The sequence below is a fragment of the Suncus etruscus genome, chromosome 6 (genome assembly GCF_024139225.1).
Source record: "Suncus etruscus isolate mSunEtr1 chromosome 6, mSunEtr1.pri.cur, whole genome shotgun sequence".
Classification (NCBI taxonomy): Eukaryota; Metazoa; Chordata; class Mammalia; order Eulipotyphla; family Soricidae; genus Suncus; species Suncus etruscus.
In genome coordinates, this window is record NC_064853.1 from 50045540 (window position 1) to 50061346 (window position 15807).

Below are 15807 nucleotides of genomic sequence, written 5' to 3' on the forward strand. Positions count from 1 at the left end.
AGAACTTCTTTTGTAAAAAGCAAACAAACAAACAAACAAAAAAAAACAATATTAGCAACCTAGAAGGCCATGTTATGCCCAATATGGGTCCCCTCTTAACTCTTAACACTTGCTTCTTCCCTATGTCTTATCTCTGTGTCATCAAAGCTCAGCACATAAACCTAATCAGAAGGCTCAGTAAATATTTTCTAAACTAAATTCAGCCTCTTTGAAATCATTTTGTGATCTTGAGCTAGTCACTTTGACTTTCTTGGTCTTGATATACTTTTTTGAGAACAGAGGTAGCACTTTAGTAATTTCAATAGTTCTCAGCCCTATATGTACAGTAGAATAATAGAAGAGGAGTGTGTGTGTGTGTGTGTGTGTGTGTGTGTGTAGCAGGTGTGTGAGCTTTTGAAAGGCCATTTATGCTAGGGTAATAACATGGAACAATTAAATCTAAATTTCTACATGTGGATCCCAGGCAATGATATGTCAATTATATATGTACATAATACATATATATATATATACACACACACATATATATATATTTGTGGTTACACCCACAGTACTTGGGAGATACTCTTGGCAAAGTTATAGAGTTGCTCCTTGCATTGCTCAGGGAACTGTGCAGAGCTGAGAATTAAACCCAGCCCTCCTGTATATGAAACATTCTCAACCCATTGAATTCTCTCTTCAGTGCAGGCCATGGGCTATATCTATAAATAGATAGGTATATAGATACAGATATATTAGTTTTGGGGCCATACTCGGCAATGCTCAGAGATTACTCCTGGCACTATGTGCTGCAGGCGTCTTGCGTCTCAGCATCTCTTAGTGGGGACGAAATCCTTCATGAAAGGAAAACGGGCACACAAACGACCGAATATGAAATATGAAATAATGAGACCACTCAAGTACATTGTATGGGGACCTGCGTCTGCAACAGACATGAGATAAATTTACTCTCCATGTTGGAAAATATATACAAGTCTCTGGAATGCAAGATATTTCCGCGCTAAGAAAAGGTGGAGAACCTTAGGAGAAAACAACACAATGGTACCAAGCCCTACAATATACATATCAAAGAACTAGCCGATACAGGTGAACAGAATCCCCAGCTAAAAGGTAAGGGGGTGTTCTAGTTTAGAAAGGATGTTCTTATAACAAAGGATGAGAAACTTGTTCTGCTACAATTTTTGCAGCTGGCAGGAATAGTAAAATGCAAGACAGAACTATTGTTACCACATAGAAGATAAAAACAGAAAAACAGGTTGCAGGTAGCTGGCTGGACTCGTCTTTGAGTTGCAAATATTTTTAGCCAGCGGGGAACTTTGGCTGCCTTTGGTACTGAAATTTCTCTGACTGCACATTGACTGAGGCCAAATTTTGGTCTGTAGTTTTGCAAGGGAGACAAAGCCAAATGATAAGAAAAGAGATATTTAATGTCACCACCATGTCATATATAACAGAAATATAGCCAGTGATCAAGCAGGGTTTATAATTAATTCCACCAACGGGCCTGCTGGCCAAAATATTTCTTGGGGGAATAACAGCTCACTGCTCCAGGAAAATCATAGTAGATACTTCTGGAGGTGTGCTTCCCCTAGAATGGAGGTGTCTATGCTGTATTCCGTGGCATCTATGCTCAGGGATCACTCTTGGCAGGGTTCAGGGGATCATATGGATTACCAAGGGTCAAACTTGGGTAGACAACATGCAAGGCAAGTGCCCTATCCACTGTACTATCTCGGTAGCCCATGGTGATTATATTTTAAAAAGCTCGAGAAATAGTATAGGAGTTAGGGTGCTTCCTTTTGAGCATGGCTAACCCTGGCTCAATATCTAGCATCCCATATGTTCCCCCAAGCACCACCGGGAGTGATCTTTGAGCACATAATTTTGTCCTCCCATAAGTAAACTCTTAGTATTACTGAGTATGGCCTCCAGCCCCCACCAAAATTGTTTTTAGTGATCTCAGGGAGATGGCTTAAAATGTGGAGTGCCTACTTTGTCCAGGTTTGATCCCTGGTACTGCATGGTCCTCTGAAAACTTTTTTTGTGGGGGGGCACACCCATTTGATGCTCAGGGGTTACTCCTGGCTAAGCACTCAGAAATTGCCCCTGGCTTGGGAGGACCATGGCAGACACCTTACCTCTAGCGCCACCTCTCTGGCCCCACCTCTAGCGCCATCTCGCCGGCCGCCCTCTGAAAACTTCTTTTTTGTTTGTTTGTTTGTTTTGTTTTTTGTTTTTTGTGTTTTTTTGGGGGTTTTGGGTTTTGGGTCACACCCGGCGATGCTCAGGGGTTACTCCCAGGGGTTACTCCTGGCTGTCTGCTCAGAAATAGCTCCTGGCAGGCACGGGGGACCATATGGGACACCGGGATTCGAACCAACCACCTTTGGTCCTGGATCGGCTGCTTGCAAGGCAAACTCTGCTGTGCTATCTCTCCGGGCCCTTTTGTGTGTGTGTGTGTGTGTGTGTGTGTGTGTGTGTGTGTGTGTGTGTGTGTGTGTGAAAACTTCTGAGGAGGGTCTCCAACTACTTATAGATCTAAACCTCAAATTAAAAAACAAAAAAACAAAACAAAACAAAACAAAAAACTGGGTCCAGAGAGATAGTACAGCAGGTAGGTGGAATGCTTTGCATGTGGCCAACCGGAGTTCAATCACCAGCATTCCATATCATTCCACAAACTTGCCAGGAATGATTCCTGAACATTGCTCGTGTGGGGGCCTTCAAAAAAAACCAAACATACAAATAAACAAAAAATAAAATCTTTTCAGTTATTCCATTATACAGTCATGATCTCTTGAATCTTACTAATCCTAACCAAATAGTATATGGTCAGTTCTCAGGTCTACTACTGTTGTGGGTTGAGATGTGTCCTCTCAACTGACATTGAAGTCCTAACCGCAGTAATTGTGATTGTGACCTTATTTGGAAATAGGACTATTGTAAATGATAAAGCTATGACTAATATTATTTCTTAATCCAGACTGGTTAATGTCCTTATAGTAGGGAAAATTGTAGGGGCTAGAGAGATAATACAGCAAATAGGGTTCTTGCCCTGCATGTTGTTGTTGACTTAGGTTTGGATAGGGCATTTGCCCTGCATTCTGTCTACCTGGGATTGATTCCCAGCATCCCATATGGTCCTATGCACTGTTATGATTTATTCCTGAGTGCAGAGCCAGGAGTAACTCTGAGCACCACAGGCGGTGTGTGCCCCTACTCCCTCCCCCAAAGAGGTAAATTTTAGATTCCGTAAAATGGAGATCAAAAAATGCTGCAAACTGCTAGGACTGGGAGAGAGACAGAATAGATTCTCTGCTCCTCATAACCCTCAGAGCAGCCAATCCTGCCAATATCTTCATTTTTAGAACTCCAGTCATAGAATCTAAAGCTAAGCATTTTTGTTCTTGAAGCAACTCTGGCTTGTGGCATTTTATTACAGCATCCTTAGAAAACTAACTCCGAAAGAGTTACGTGTTAGCTAGGAAACTCTTTTAACTTGTTTCTTCACCTGCAGAACTAACTGTAACTATTATTACAAACTGTCACATAATCTGCATTTTCTATGCAGGCTCCATTCCGTCGATCTAACATGTCGATCACGACATTCCTTTGATATTGGTACCTCTACTGTCTCCATCTGGCATGGAGAAAGCTGAAGATAGGAAGTTGAGTAATTTACTCAAGGTCACATGGTAATGAAACACATAGAATAATAATCTATCTTCCCCAAGAGTACTCAGAAAGCTTTCGTGTGACTGGAGAGATGGACATAAAAGCGTTTTGTATATGGTGAAGCTTTTTATCCATTTTAGACTCTTTATAGATTGCGGTTTGCAATTTTTCTGTTTTCTTTTTCTTCTGGATTCTATCTCTTCCCCTGCGAGACTCCTTCCCCCGCGGTAGGGGTCGCTGCGCCGCCTGGGCGCTGACGGGCCCTTCTAGCCAGGAGCACCGGCTGCTCGCTGGTGCCTATAAGAGGTAACACCGCGTTTTAACCAGGCAGCAGTCGGCCGCCGGCGGCGCTGGGACTGGACTCGGGGCGGAAGTCAGAGCTGCACTCGAGGAGCCGAAGCAGGGCCGGGCCGGAGTGCAGTGCGGAGCCGCCTTAGGACTGAAAGGAGGGCGTGTTGCCGCTGGTCCCCCTACGAGCCACCCCCGGCCCGCCCCGAGGCGCCCTCTCGTCAGGCCGCCTGCCTCCGCCTTCCGCCACTCCATTTCCCTGGAATCTCAGCACCCCGGCCCTTCTCTGCTTGGGCACGCACCCGACCGCTTTCTGGCTTCACTCCTTCCTCGCCGCCTGGGCTTGCAGCTCCTTCTGTTCCTTTCCTGACTGGATCCCATCTTCTCCTTCCCCTTCCTTTAGCTCAGGCTCCCAGCTCCTCACTACTTTGCTCAGGCTCCCAGCCTTCCCTCCTCCTCCTTCTTCCTCTTCCTCCTCCTCCTTACCTGGGGTCCATCCTGTCCTATCCCTTCTCTGTCTCTAAGGGCCTCCTCTCCTCCTCACTCCCTCTTTCCCAGACCTGGAGTTGAAAACCTTAGGTCTCCTGTCCCTTTTTTTAATACCAGCCTGGAGTTCTGTAGAGAACCCAGCCTTCCTCTACTAGCCTCGGTGGACTGCTCCCAGACAGACTGATACCTCTCTGAGACATGAACTTTCTCTAAAGACTGTCCCAGTGCCTCTCCCCACCCATTGATCCTTGCTACCTATGTCCCGAATCCTGCTGTCACTTTATTGAGGGCGGGGGGCCTCTGGGGCTGAGCTAGCAGCATGCTTTTTCTGTGGTCTAGCATCTGTGGGCTCTCTCCACCGCGCATCTTCCCTTCCTTACTACTGCTGCTGGCTCTGCTGGGGCTACCCCCAATTCTCAGGAGTCATGGCCTCCAGCTCAGCCCTACTGCCAGCACTGTCCCACCGCCTCGGGAACGCTCCATTGGGGATGTCACCACGGCCCCTCCTGATATTATCCCCGAGAGCCGCCCTGTAAACCGGTCAGTCACTGACCATGGCATGAAGGCCCGAAAGGCCTTTCCAGTGCTGGGCATTGACTATGGGCATGTGCGCACGCCCTTTGAGATCTCCCTCTGGATCCTGCTGGCCTGCCTCATGAAGATAGGTGAGTCTGGTGGAACCATCCAACTGGTGAGCTTCTTGCTGCTAACTTAAACCGGGGGCTACCTGGGTCTGGAAGGATCTGGACCACTCCTGTGACATTTGACCTCTGTCCTTCCGAGTGGAGTTCTTGCCTCTGCTACCCGAGACCTTGCAAGAGTGATGCCAGGCTGGGCTTGGGAGAGCAGGATTAGACCATGAGAGACCTTCAGTCAAGAGCCATGGTCTGTCAAGTCTTTCACTGGGTGAGACTCCTACAGGAGCCAGACACCTAGCTATGTGTGAGACCAAGATGAGTGTCTTCCAGCAAGTGGCATAGTCTCCTCTGTCATCAACAAACAGTGCCATTGCATGCTGCATGGGAGGCATTCCAGGATGGGTTTTAATTCTGAGGCTCTACGGTCTGGTGGAACAGGGGATCCCCATAATCCTTCATCCCAAGAGTGTTAGCTATCAACTTTGCCTACCCAGGTTAGGCAGACGCCGTAGAATCCAATTCTAGCTCAGGTGTGCATTCCCTCATAGTACAGTTTCTGGCCAGGGTGCTGGGCAAACTTCTGAAGTTTATCTTGGAAGTGCAGGGGTCGTTCTGAAGGTTGAGACTGGCCCCAGCTCACTCTCTGGTTGTTAGTAACTGTGTTTCAAGATGCTGTCTGGGCTGATGTGTCACTCAACTCTGGGCAAAGAACACACAGAGGGGACTTGAGATTCAGGCCTTGCTTGAGACACTGCTAAACATTTCTAAAAGGAAAAGAGTAAAGTTGATTATTTCTAGAGTGTAGATCACTCTGCTAGGCTAAGCGGTCTGCATGCTGGGTGTTTGATAGAAGTGACCGGAGCCTGGGTTTCTCAGAAGTCCCTGAAACGGGAATATTTGGGGGCTAGAAAATTGCTTTTGCTTTAAGCCCCCAGCTAGCTATGGCAGTCACAAAGCTTGGGTTCTGCTGCTGGGGGATTGGGGAATTCTTGGCAGGAAGCCCCACGGCTTTCCCAAGGACACGGAGGAGCTGATCTTGATGCTTGGCTGGTGTGAGCTGGGCTCAGGACCGCTGCAGGAAGTGCTGTTCTGTCAGACCTGGGAGCTCACTGCTGATGTGGATCTGTGGTGACCCAACAGAATCAGTACACCAGTGTACACCCTGAAAGCAGCTCGTTTCCCAGGAAAATCAGGGCTGGGCCGGAGGAGTTGTATATATAGATTCTGATGATATATGACCTTGAACAAACAGGGGGCCTTTTCTTGCCCACCTGTGAAACTGACCAGAATTTCTAAATTTGATTCTATCAGTTTAGTCAGAAAGCCTTTGTTTTAATTTGTTGTCAGTGACTGTGATGTGTCATTTGCCAGTGTTAAGACCTTTCTGTAAATTACCATTATGCTCACTTCCCATTCATACTGGCTTTTTGTTAGGGCCCTGGGGCTGGGCCACACACCTGAATCTCTGAGCCTTCTGGAGGGAGAAGAGCAGGCTCTGGGGAGTCAGGGGTTTTTTCTTAAACTAGGTAGCTGGGACTGCTTTGTCATGACCAGGACCTGTGTTCAGGACTCTGGGCAGTGGGAGAACAGCAGGGGCCATGAAAAGGGTGCCTCATGCTAGATTAAGTTCGGAGACATGAATTTTCTTCCCCCAGCCCTCTGTGACCTTGGGCCAGTCATGCCTCTCCTTATGCAGTTGATTCTGTGGCCCCCTCTAGGACTGAAATTTCTGCCTTTCTTCTGGGCAAACCACTTCGCTTCAGACCTGTTTTCCCACTGTAAAATGAGGAGGCTGGATATGATCTCTGAGGGCCTTTGGCTTAGAATGACATTTTTCTGCCTCTGAGACAAAGGAACCCCAGCATCTGGCATCCTGGAAGAGAGTAAGGAGAGGAAGCCTGAAAAACCCAAGGTCTTCATTCAGGTAGTCAGAGTGAGAATTCATTTAATTTGCATTTTGGATCACACCTGGTGATATTCAGAGTCTAATTCTGGCTCAGTGTTCAGGGGGTCATGCATTCATTGCTAGAGATGGAACCCAGGGCTTCTTCATGCAAAGCATATATTCCAGCCTTATGAACTATCTTCTGGCCCAAAACTAAGTATCTTTGGGTTCATCAACATTTTTTTTTTTTGTCGATCGAACCCAGGTCTGAGGCATCCAAGTCACACATTTTGCTGTTGAACCACTTACCAGTGGAAAGTCCAGTTTTTTACTTCCTGTTGCTGTGGTTAGATAAGGCTTCTACCACGCTGACACTTCTCTCTCTGAGCCTCAGTTTCCCCATGTGTCAGATGGAGGTAGGAGTCGTAGTAATAGCTAGCTAGCATGCTGCTGCTTGAGACCATGATAACAGTGAATGTATGTAAAACTGAACTTTGCCTACAAGAAGCATTTGATGAGTGGAAGCTGAGCCAGTGGGGTTTTTTGGGGGTGTGTAGGGAGGTTGGAGGGCTTTCAAGTGGTGTTTTGTAGGACTGGGGCCCCATTGTGATTCTTCGAAAACTGGTTTGGAGGATGAGATACAGTTCAGGACTGGCATCCCCAGACCATCTGGAAGTGCTTGGGGGCTGCCAGAGCTGCATCCAGCAGTGCTTGGGGGAATACTTGGGGCCTAGGGTGGATATTAGGCCCAAGCCCAGCAGACCTAAGTGCTGTACTGTCTTCTGCCCCACCCTGCAGGTTTTTAACCACCTAAGGCAATGAATCCCCACCTTCACCTCCTACTATCTTGAGGCTGGAAGTTTTCAAGTTATCTCAAACCTCCACTATTACTGGATGTCCCTCTTCAAGATTTTTGGGTTTGGGGTGTGTCCTACTGACTTTATTCTTTGATTTTTGGTTTTGGTTTTGGGCTATGATTTGAACCCTGGTTGCCTGCATGCAAAACCTGTACTACAACCTGTTAAGTGTTCTCTCCCCCCCACCCCATCTTTCAGTTTAACTGCCTCCAGTTTGTGTGTGTTTTGGGGGGGCTGTGAGTAGATTGGTTCAGGGGTGAGGCTGAGGTCATGTTCCCTCTGTACTTTTCTTTTCTTTTTTTTTTTTTTTTTTTGGTTTTTGGGCCACACCTGGCGTTGCTCAGGGGTTACTCCTGGCTATCTGCTCAGAAATAGCTCTTGGCAGGCACGGGGGACCATATGGGACACCGGGATTCGAACCAACCACCTTTGGTCCTGGATCGGCTGCTTGCAAGGCAAACACCGCTGTGTTCTCTCTCCTGGCCCCCCTCTGTACTTTTCTACACCTTAGGCTGGGTCTTGCTTAATCTCCTGCTGCCCAGTGTGGGCAGGAGCTGTGTCAGCCTCATTCTGTCACTTCTGGCAGCTGTTTCCTTTGCAAGGTGTACCCCTCCTTTCATGCTATTTGCTCCTGATTCCTTATCACTGAGCCAGAGCCTCAGGTGGGTGCAGCCAGCGGGCGGGTGTGGGAGAGGTGGGGTAAAAGCTGAAGTTTCAGGGTAGATATTCTGGGTTCTTGTCTGATTAACTCTGTGGCTGATATTAGGCAAATTTAGACTTTTTTCTCCCTCTCTTTGACAGAGATTCTGGCTTTTCCATGGTGGGGAGTGGTTAGTGAAGCTTGGGAGACTTTTAGAATCATTTTGCAATTCTTTTTTTTTTTTTTTTTGGGAGTTTCACATCCCCTGGTTTTTAGAACACCAAGTGGGATTGGAGATTGAACCTGAGGTTTCTGCATAGCATATAAACTCCATCCAGCTCTTGAGCTTTCTCTCAGGCCTGAATCTTAGAATCTTGGATAAGCTGTGAGGGACTCAGCCCACTCCCACCCACCTCTCCCTTTGTGATCTGGGCCTTGCAGGAACCCTCACTACCCATCCCAGACCCACCCGGCCTGTTCCAAGAGACAACCCCATTCTGAGGCAGCTCACCACTGGCACCCCTTGCACTTATTTATTTTTTTTACCCCTTGCACTTTTTTGCTCTTATCCTTACTTGGAACTCCTGGCAGAGGCCGGTGAGCCCATAAAGCAGGTATTCAACTTGTCTCCTGACAGGTGGCAAATAAACCTCCTTTTGTCCCTTCAAATCCCTATTGCTTTTTTTTGGGGGGGGTTGGTATTTGCAAGGCAGATCCTGCCATTTCCTCCTTGGAACAAGCCAGTGAGTAGGGGCTCATGATCCGCTTCACATGGGAGGATATCAGCTCCAGCCACTGGTTCCTGTAAAATTATGAACTTGCTTCTCACTTTTCTTGAGGAGACAGGAACAACTTAAAGGTCACCGTGAAACTGCCTCAAGAAGCCCAGATGGGACTCTCTAAAAAGAAGAGGTGACCTTTTCCTCTTTGGGTAAACAGCTACCTAACAAGGAGACAGTGAGTGAGAGGTCAGTTGTAGCGGGGCCGGAAGTCTTCAGGTCCGATACATCTCCAGAGTGCCAGGATCCTGGACGTCAGTGACTAAATGTCTACCTTTCCTCTTCCTGCCCTGCCTGCCACCTGCCATGCCTAGAAAGGACAAGGACATAGGCACCTATGTGGCCATGTGCCAGGTATCTTATTGCTCTGGACCTGACTTGGTTGTCAGTGAGGTAAAGATGCTGTCTCTACCTCTTGGGCCACTATAGAGCGGGATTATGAGAACTCCCACAGTGCTCAGCCAGTAGTGGTGGATCAGGGCCTGTTCTGAGTTTGTGTCTTCTTCCAGCACAGCCAGCACAAAGCAGTTGCTTTCACTCCCCCCCACCCCAGCCCATTTCTATTATTGTTTATCTACTCTGGCATTAGGCCTAGTCTGCCCTGAGACATCTCTTGCTTTGTGTGTTTATAAGAATGACCATTTATTGAGTACAGAGTAGTGTCATGCACTTAATAGTGTATGTGTGTGCGTGCATGCAAACACGCACATGTGTGTATGCTTGGATGAATCCTTCTGAACTACATCCTTTGTCCCCCAAAAAGGTCATCTCCCAGGATGTGGCATTGCTAAATATTTTCTCTGAGTCTTGGACCATAGACATGTGCCTGGGTGTTCCAGGCCCTCATGTTCGGATGGATATCCCAGCTTCCTGCACTTGTGCTCCAGACACTGCCAGATTCAACCCTCTAGCAAAGGGAGTAGTTCCCCAGCACTGCTGGGTGTGGGCTCCAAACAAACACAGAAACCAAAAGATGCCCTGTAGAGGCTGGGCATTTGTTAGTCGGGGAGCCTTCTCTTGAGAACACTGGAGGATCTCTGCGCCAGTGGCAACTCAAACTCTGTCCCTGTGTTTATGGGTTCCCCTGAGTCCCACCATCAGGACTCCCTGACCTCTGGCAGTGACCCTGCCTGCCAGCTCTTTGGCACTAGTTTGCTGGTGCCTTTTTTTATTTTTAATTTTTTGGTTTTTGGTTTTTGGGTCACATCAAGCAGCACTAAGGGGTTACTCCCCGCTCTGCACTCAAAAATTGCTCCTGCCAGGTTCGGGGGACCTTATAGGATGTCAGAGATTAAACCCAGGTCTGTCCCCGGTTGGCTGCGTGGAAGGCAAATGCCATACCGTTTGCTATCTCTCTGGCTCTGGTGTCTACTCAATGGTCTGGCCAGAGTATGTTCAGGGGAGTCTCAGTTAGTGGGGAGCCTCCCCCTGGGATAGTGATCTCCTACCTCAGCATTGGAAGGGGACTGGGATACCAAGCCTCAGGAACCAACAGGATAGCCTGAGGAGCAGTCACTGCGAGGAACAGGTTGCCCAAAGTTTTTTAGCCTCGTGAGAGGTGGAGTCTAGTATGTATTCTCATTAAAGCTATAATTTGTTTCCAAAACATTCACACATATAGTATTTCATTCTGATCTTCTCAACGGTCCCGTGGGTAGAATATTGACATACTCTCTTTAAGTCTAAGGAAACTCTCTCAGGTTGTGGCCTGTCTGAAGTCTTTGAGCAACTAAATGATAAAGAAACTGAACCCTGCAGCTGGAATGATAGTAAAGCAGGAGGGCATTTGTGTTGCATGCAGCCAACTGGGTTCAATTCTCAACATCCCATATGGTTACCAGGAGTAATTTCTGAGCACAGAACTAGGAATAACCCCTGAGCACAGCTGAGTGTGTCCCTCACAAAGAAAACCAAACCCTGTATGTTTTTTTTGTTTTATTTGGGTGCCATACCTGCTGGTGTCTGAGGGCTGCATCTAGCAATACTGGGGGACCATGCAATGCCTGGGATTGAACCCAGATCTCCCACATGCAAAGCATGTGCTCGGCCAGGTGAGCTATCTTTCTGGTTCCAGACCTGTATTTTTTTAGAGGAGGTGGTCCATACCCCACAGTGCTCAGGACTTACTCCAGCCTCTGCTCTGGGGTTTCTTCTGGTGGTGATCTGGGGACCCTATTCAATACTGGGTATCGAACTGAAACTGGATGCATGCAAGGCAAGTCTAATCCCTCTAACTGTCTCTCCGACCAAGCACCATCCTCTTCCTGCATGACTGACATGATGAATTTCTGGAAGGATCAAGGGGAACCGGAAATCCAAAATAGCTTTGAGGAGAATAAACAACCAAACATATCCTTGATGGTAATCACAATGGCTATTTCTTTTGGAAGATAGCAGGGTAGACTCAGATCACAGGGTTTTTTGTTTTGTTTTGTTTTTAACTTTTGGACCATACCCCCAGCAGTTCTTAGGGACATGGGGTTGCTTCAGGTGGCTTTCTGGGGACTAAACCCAGGACTCCTGCATTGGAGGCATGTGCTCCTCTGACCCATTGCTATCTCCCTTGCCCTAAGGGGGTTCTTATCAACCCCTGGAAGGTAACTATATTTGGGTGAATTTCTCCAAGAAAAGGAAGAGCAGTAAGTTCTGAAGGCTGCTGGATGGGTGGGGAGAGATGCCACGGAGCTGTGTGATTTTAAACAAAACATGACTTCTCTGAGCTTGTTTGCTAATTTGTAATGTCTTTATTAAATATTCCTTGTATTTTCTGCCTTTTACTAAGCTCACATTATAAAGGTTGTGTCAGGTAATAGTATGGCTAGAAATCATTGGTGCATATGCCTATATCTCTCTGGCTTGGGACCCCTTGTTCTTTTCATCATTATGTCCTGGCTCTCTTTTTGTTCAGAAATTTAGTTTTTCATCCAGAGGATGAAGCTCAATAATTTTATGCATTGCTTTATGTGCTTTATATATTATGTATTTATATATTATATATTATATATTTATATATATAATAAATTTTGGTTTTCCCAGAATATTTTTCTTTCTTATTTATCATTTTTGGTGAAGGTGGGGAGGTTCCCAAACAGTGCTCAGGAGACCTGGGAGCAACCTCTGGTCCTACTCAGCTGGCAGGACCTGATCAGTGTTTGGACCCACCAGGCCCACACTGCAGATGGTGCTGGCATTGGGGAGAGGAAGGGGCTGGGGCTGTGGTGCTAGAGGTAAAACTCTGGGCTTTAAACATACAAAGCAAATGTTCCTGCCCCATGAGGCATCACCTTCACCTTCCTATACTTCTTTTGAACAGTAATAGTTTAAAGATTTTAGTGCAGGGGCTGGAGTGATAGCACAGTGGTAGGGCATTTTTGTTGCATGCAGTCGATCCTGGACAGACGGTAGTTCAGATACTGGCATCCCATTTGACCCCCCCCCCCCCTGCCCCAGTCAGCCAGGAGTGATTTCTGAGCTCATAGCCAGGAGTAACCCCTGAGCATCACCGGGTTGGCCCAAAAACAAACAGAAAAAGTAAAGGTTTTAGTACAGTTAATTTTGGCTATTTTCTAAGGATCATTTCTTGAGTTTTTGGAACCCCCTCCAAGTTCCATTGTGAAGCAAATAGCCCTTCTTAGAAGAGGTGGTGTTCAGAAACACAGGATGGACAGGGAAATGGAGCTGGGGTCCCCAGTCTCCCTTTGAGAATACCAACCACCAACACACAGAGCTCGCTGACTTGCCCCTTTCTTCCCATCCCAGATTCCTTTCCCTGCGCCCACCTGCCCTTTTGCCTTCCCTGGTGGGGTGAGGAGGCTCACTCAGCAAACCTGGAACCCGGGTTCTTCCTGAGTCATCCATCGCCTGTGTGGGCCTCGTTGCAGCGCTCACTCCCTCTGCAAATGTCTGAGTCAGACATGTCTCCCAAGGTTGTCTGCACTCACCGCACCAGGCCAAACCGTCTCTTTAGATGCCGATAAACATCAACTGATACTTTAGGCAACCCGTGATTATATGTGGGTATTTTTAATCTTATGGGCTAATCTAATTTTAACTGAACTAAGTTTTGGGTTGGGCCTGGATCAGTGGCTTGCCCCGCTTCTCTGGGATCACACTGACATCATTTTCTCCCTCCTAAAATGCATCCAGTATGCAGGGCCATCTGGGGATGAGGGTGGGGAAAGAGGAGTCCAGTAGAACAGACCTGACCCCTGAATTTAAGTCTGACTTGGTGAGAGGCTGGTGTTTCCCACATGACTCCAGCAAGTATGTTCCTGAAAAGCGCTTATGTCTTTTAAGTAACTCTGAGGCAAGTTGAGGGTGAAAAGTCCTGTTTCTTCTTGGGGATCCTTTAGGAACATTCATCTATATATATACTTAGGCTTACCCTTCCCCAGTCTCAATCTGTTTGACACCAGGCCACAGGTGGAGGGAATGACATCATAGCTGTGTGACAGGCAGAGCCCTCAAACTCAGCAGAATAATGAGCTAACACTTATGCATTTCACTTGCCATGTGCCAGGCACAGTCACAAAGGCCAGGTGGGTGCTGCTGGCCAGCTAGGACTGAGTCTCAGCTTGATGTGTGAGTTTGTTCTAAGGGTGCATGAGACAGACTGGCTGAAATCAGCCCCAGGTGATCAATGGGCACCTTCCAGGTCCAAGAAGAGAGAAATCCAGGCTCTGCTCACTGAGAGCTTCCAGTCAACTTAGGGAGAAAACAGCTGAACTGGGGAGGAGGGCTGGGCAGTCCAGCAGAGGCAAAGTGCAGAGGGCAGAGCTCTCCCCAAGGACAGGGCTTGTTAGGTAAAGATCATCCAAGGAAGTAGAACTTGAGCAGGTCTTGAGGGTGTGGAGGAGTTAGATTAGAGGCAGGATCTGCTAGTCCTCACCCCACAGAATGGAAGCCCCTTGAAGACAGGGCCTTCTCTTTCTTATCTGCCTGGAAGAGAGGAAGATTAAAGAGCAGAGACTGGCTTCCTCATAGAGAAAGGATCCTTGAAAATTCTTCAGGGCACAAGAAACCAGTTTGACTGCTCAGAGGGGAGGGAGAACAGAGGTTGGAGAGGCTAGATGCCAGGCGAGTGCCACGCCAGGAGCTTGGCTGAGTGTGGACGGTAGCACGCAGCACAAGAGTCTACCTGCCAGCCCGGGGGTGAGATTTGGTACACTAGTACTCAGTACTCAGCTTGTGTACTCAGGCTGCAGTGGCTGGTCTGCCAGGAATTCTCCTGGGCAGGGTGGGGGTCTCTCTGGGACCAAGGAGATCTATTTGGTCTACCCTCAATTTGTATAAGTAAAAGTGAGATACCAGAACTTCCTTAGGGAGCTGCCAAGCACTCTAATTGAATTAAGCTTTTCTGAGGAAGATTCCTCAAACCATCAACTGCCTCATGACTATGAATTAACAAAACCAGTGGCCATAAACCATGCTGAAGACAATCTCATTCATTTATATCAGGACCCAGGCAGGTTGGTTCCTCTCTGGTTCCCTGTGTGTGTTGTAAAACCATCTCTTCTTTCTGTGCATTTATTCCTTTGGTCTGAATACATGAAGCATGATTATGGTGTAAACAGCATAAACATGGGGGCCGGAGAGATAGCATGGAGGTAAGGTGTTTGCCTTTCATGCAGAAGGATGGTGGTTCGAATCCTGGTGGTTTGAATCCCGGCATCCCATATGGTCCCCCGAGCCTGCCAGGAGTGATTTCTGAGTGTAGAGCCAGGAGTATCCCCTGAGCACTGCCGGGTGTGACCCTAAAAACAAAACAAAACAGACAAACAGCATAAACAAAAAATAGAACAAAACAAAAATGTATTAAGGTAAAAGTCAGAGTTCTCTATCTCTCTTCTTTGTCCAACAGGCTCCCACTGTTGATTTACTTACGAGTCTTTGCAAAAATTCTCTTGACAGCCAAGTGTGTAAGCATGAAGTTAGATTTAGATTTCACAAGACTATTTGTTTAAAGAGAAAGAGCTGGGGTAAGAGCAATAGCATAGCGGCGGGCATTTGCCTTGCGTGCATTTGCTTTACATGCATTTGCCTTGCATGGGTTCAATTCCCAGCATCCCATATGGTCCCGTGAGCCTGTCAGGAACGATTTCTTTTTTGGTTTTTGGGCCACCCCAGTGATGCTCAGGGGTTACTCCTGGCTATGCACTCAGAAATTGCTCCCGGCTTGGGGGACCATATGGGACGCATAGCAGTTTGTCCTAGGCTAGCACACGCAATTCAGAATTCAGATGCCTTACGCCCTGTGCCACCATTCCGGCCCCTCCAGGAGCGATTTTTTTTGGGGGGGGGGGGAATCACACCTGGCAGCGCTCAGAGGTTACTCCTAGCTCTATGCTCAGAAATTGACCCATGGGACGCCGGGATTCCAACCACCATCTTTCAGCATGAAAGGCTAACGCCTTACCTCCATGCTATCTCTCCGGCCCCCCAAGGAGCGATTTCTGAGCACAGAGCCAGGAATAACTCCAGAGTGCAGCTGGATGTGGCACAAAATGACAACAACAACAAAAATTAATATGAAGAAAAAGAGCTGTGAGTTGAGAAT

At 47.4% G+C, this 15807-nt stretch overlaps 1 protein-coding gene across 1 annotated transcript in view; it reads left to right on the forward strand.

The window, feature by feature from the left end:
• The first annotated feature begins 4440 nt into the window (after positions 1-4440).
• SLC9A1 (solute carrier family 9 member A1) overlaps positions 4441-15807 on the forward strand; it is a 53620-nt gene continuing 42253 nt past the window's right edge. The window contains exon 1 of the mRNA XM_049774704.1: positions 4441-5117. Coding sequence (XP_049630661.1) covers positions 4772-5117 — 346 coding nt within the window. The 5' untranslated portion in view covers positions 4441-4771. The remainder of the gene's footprint in view (positions 5118-15807) is intronic.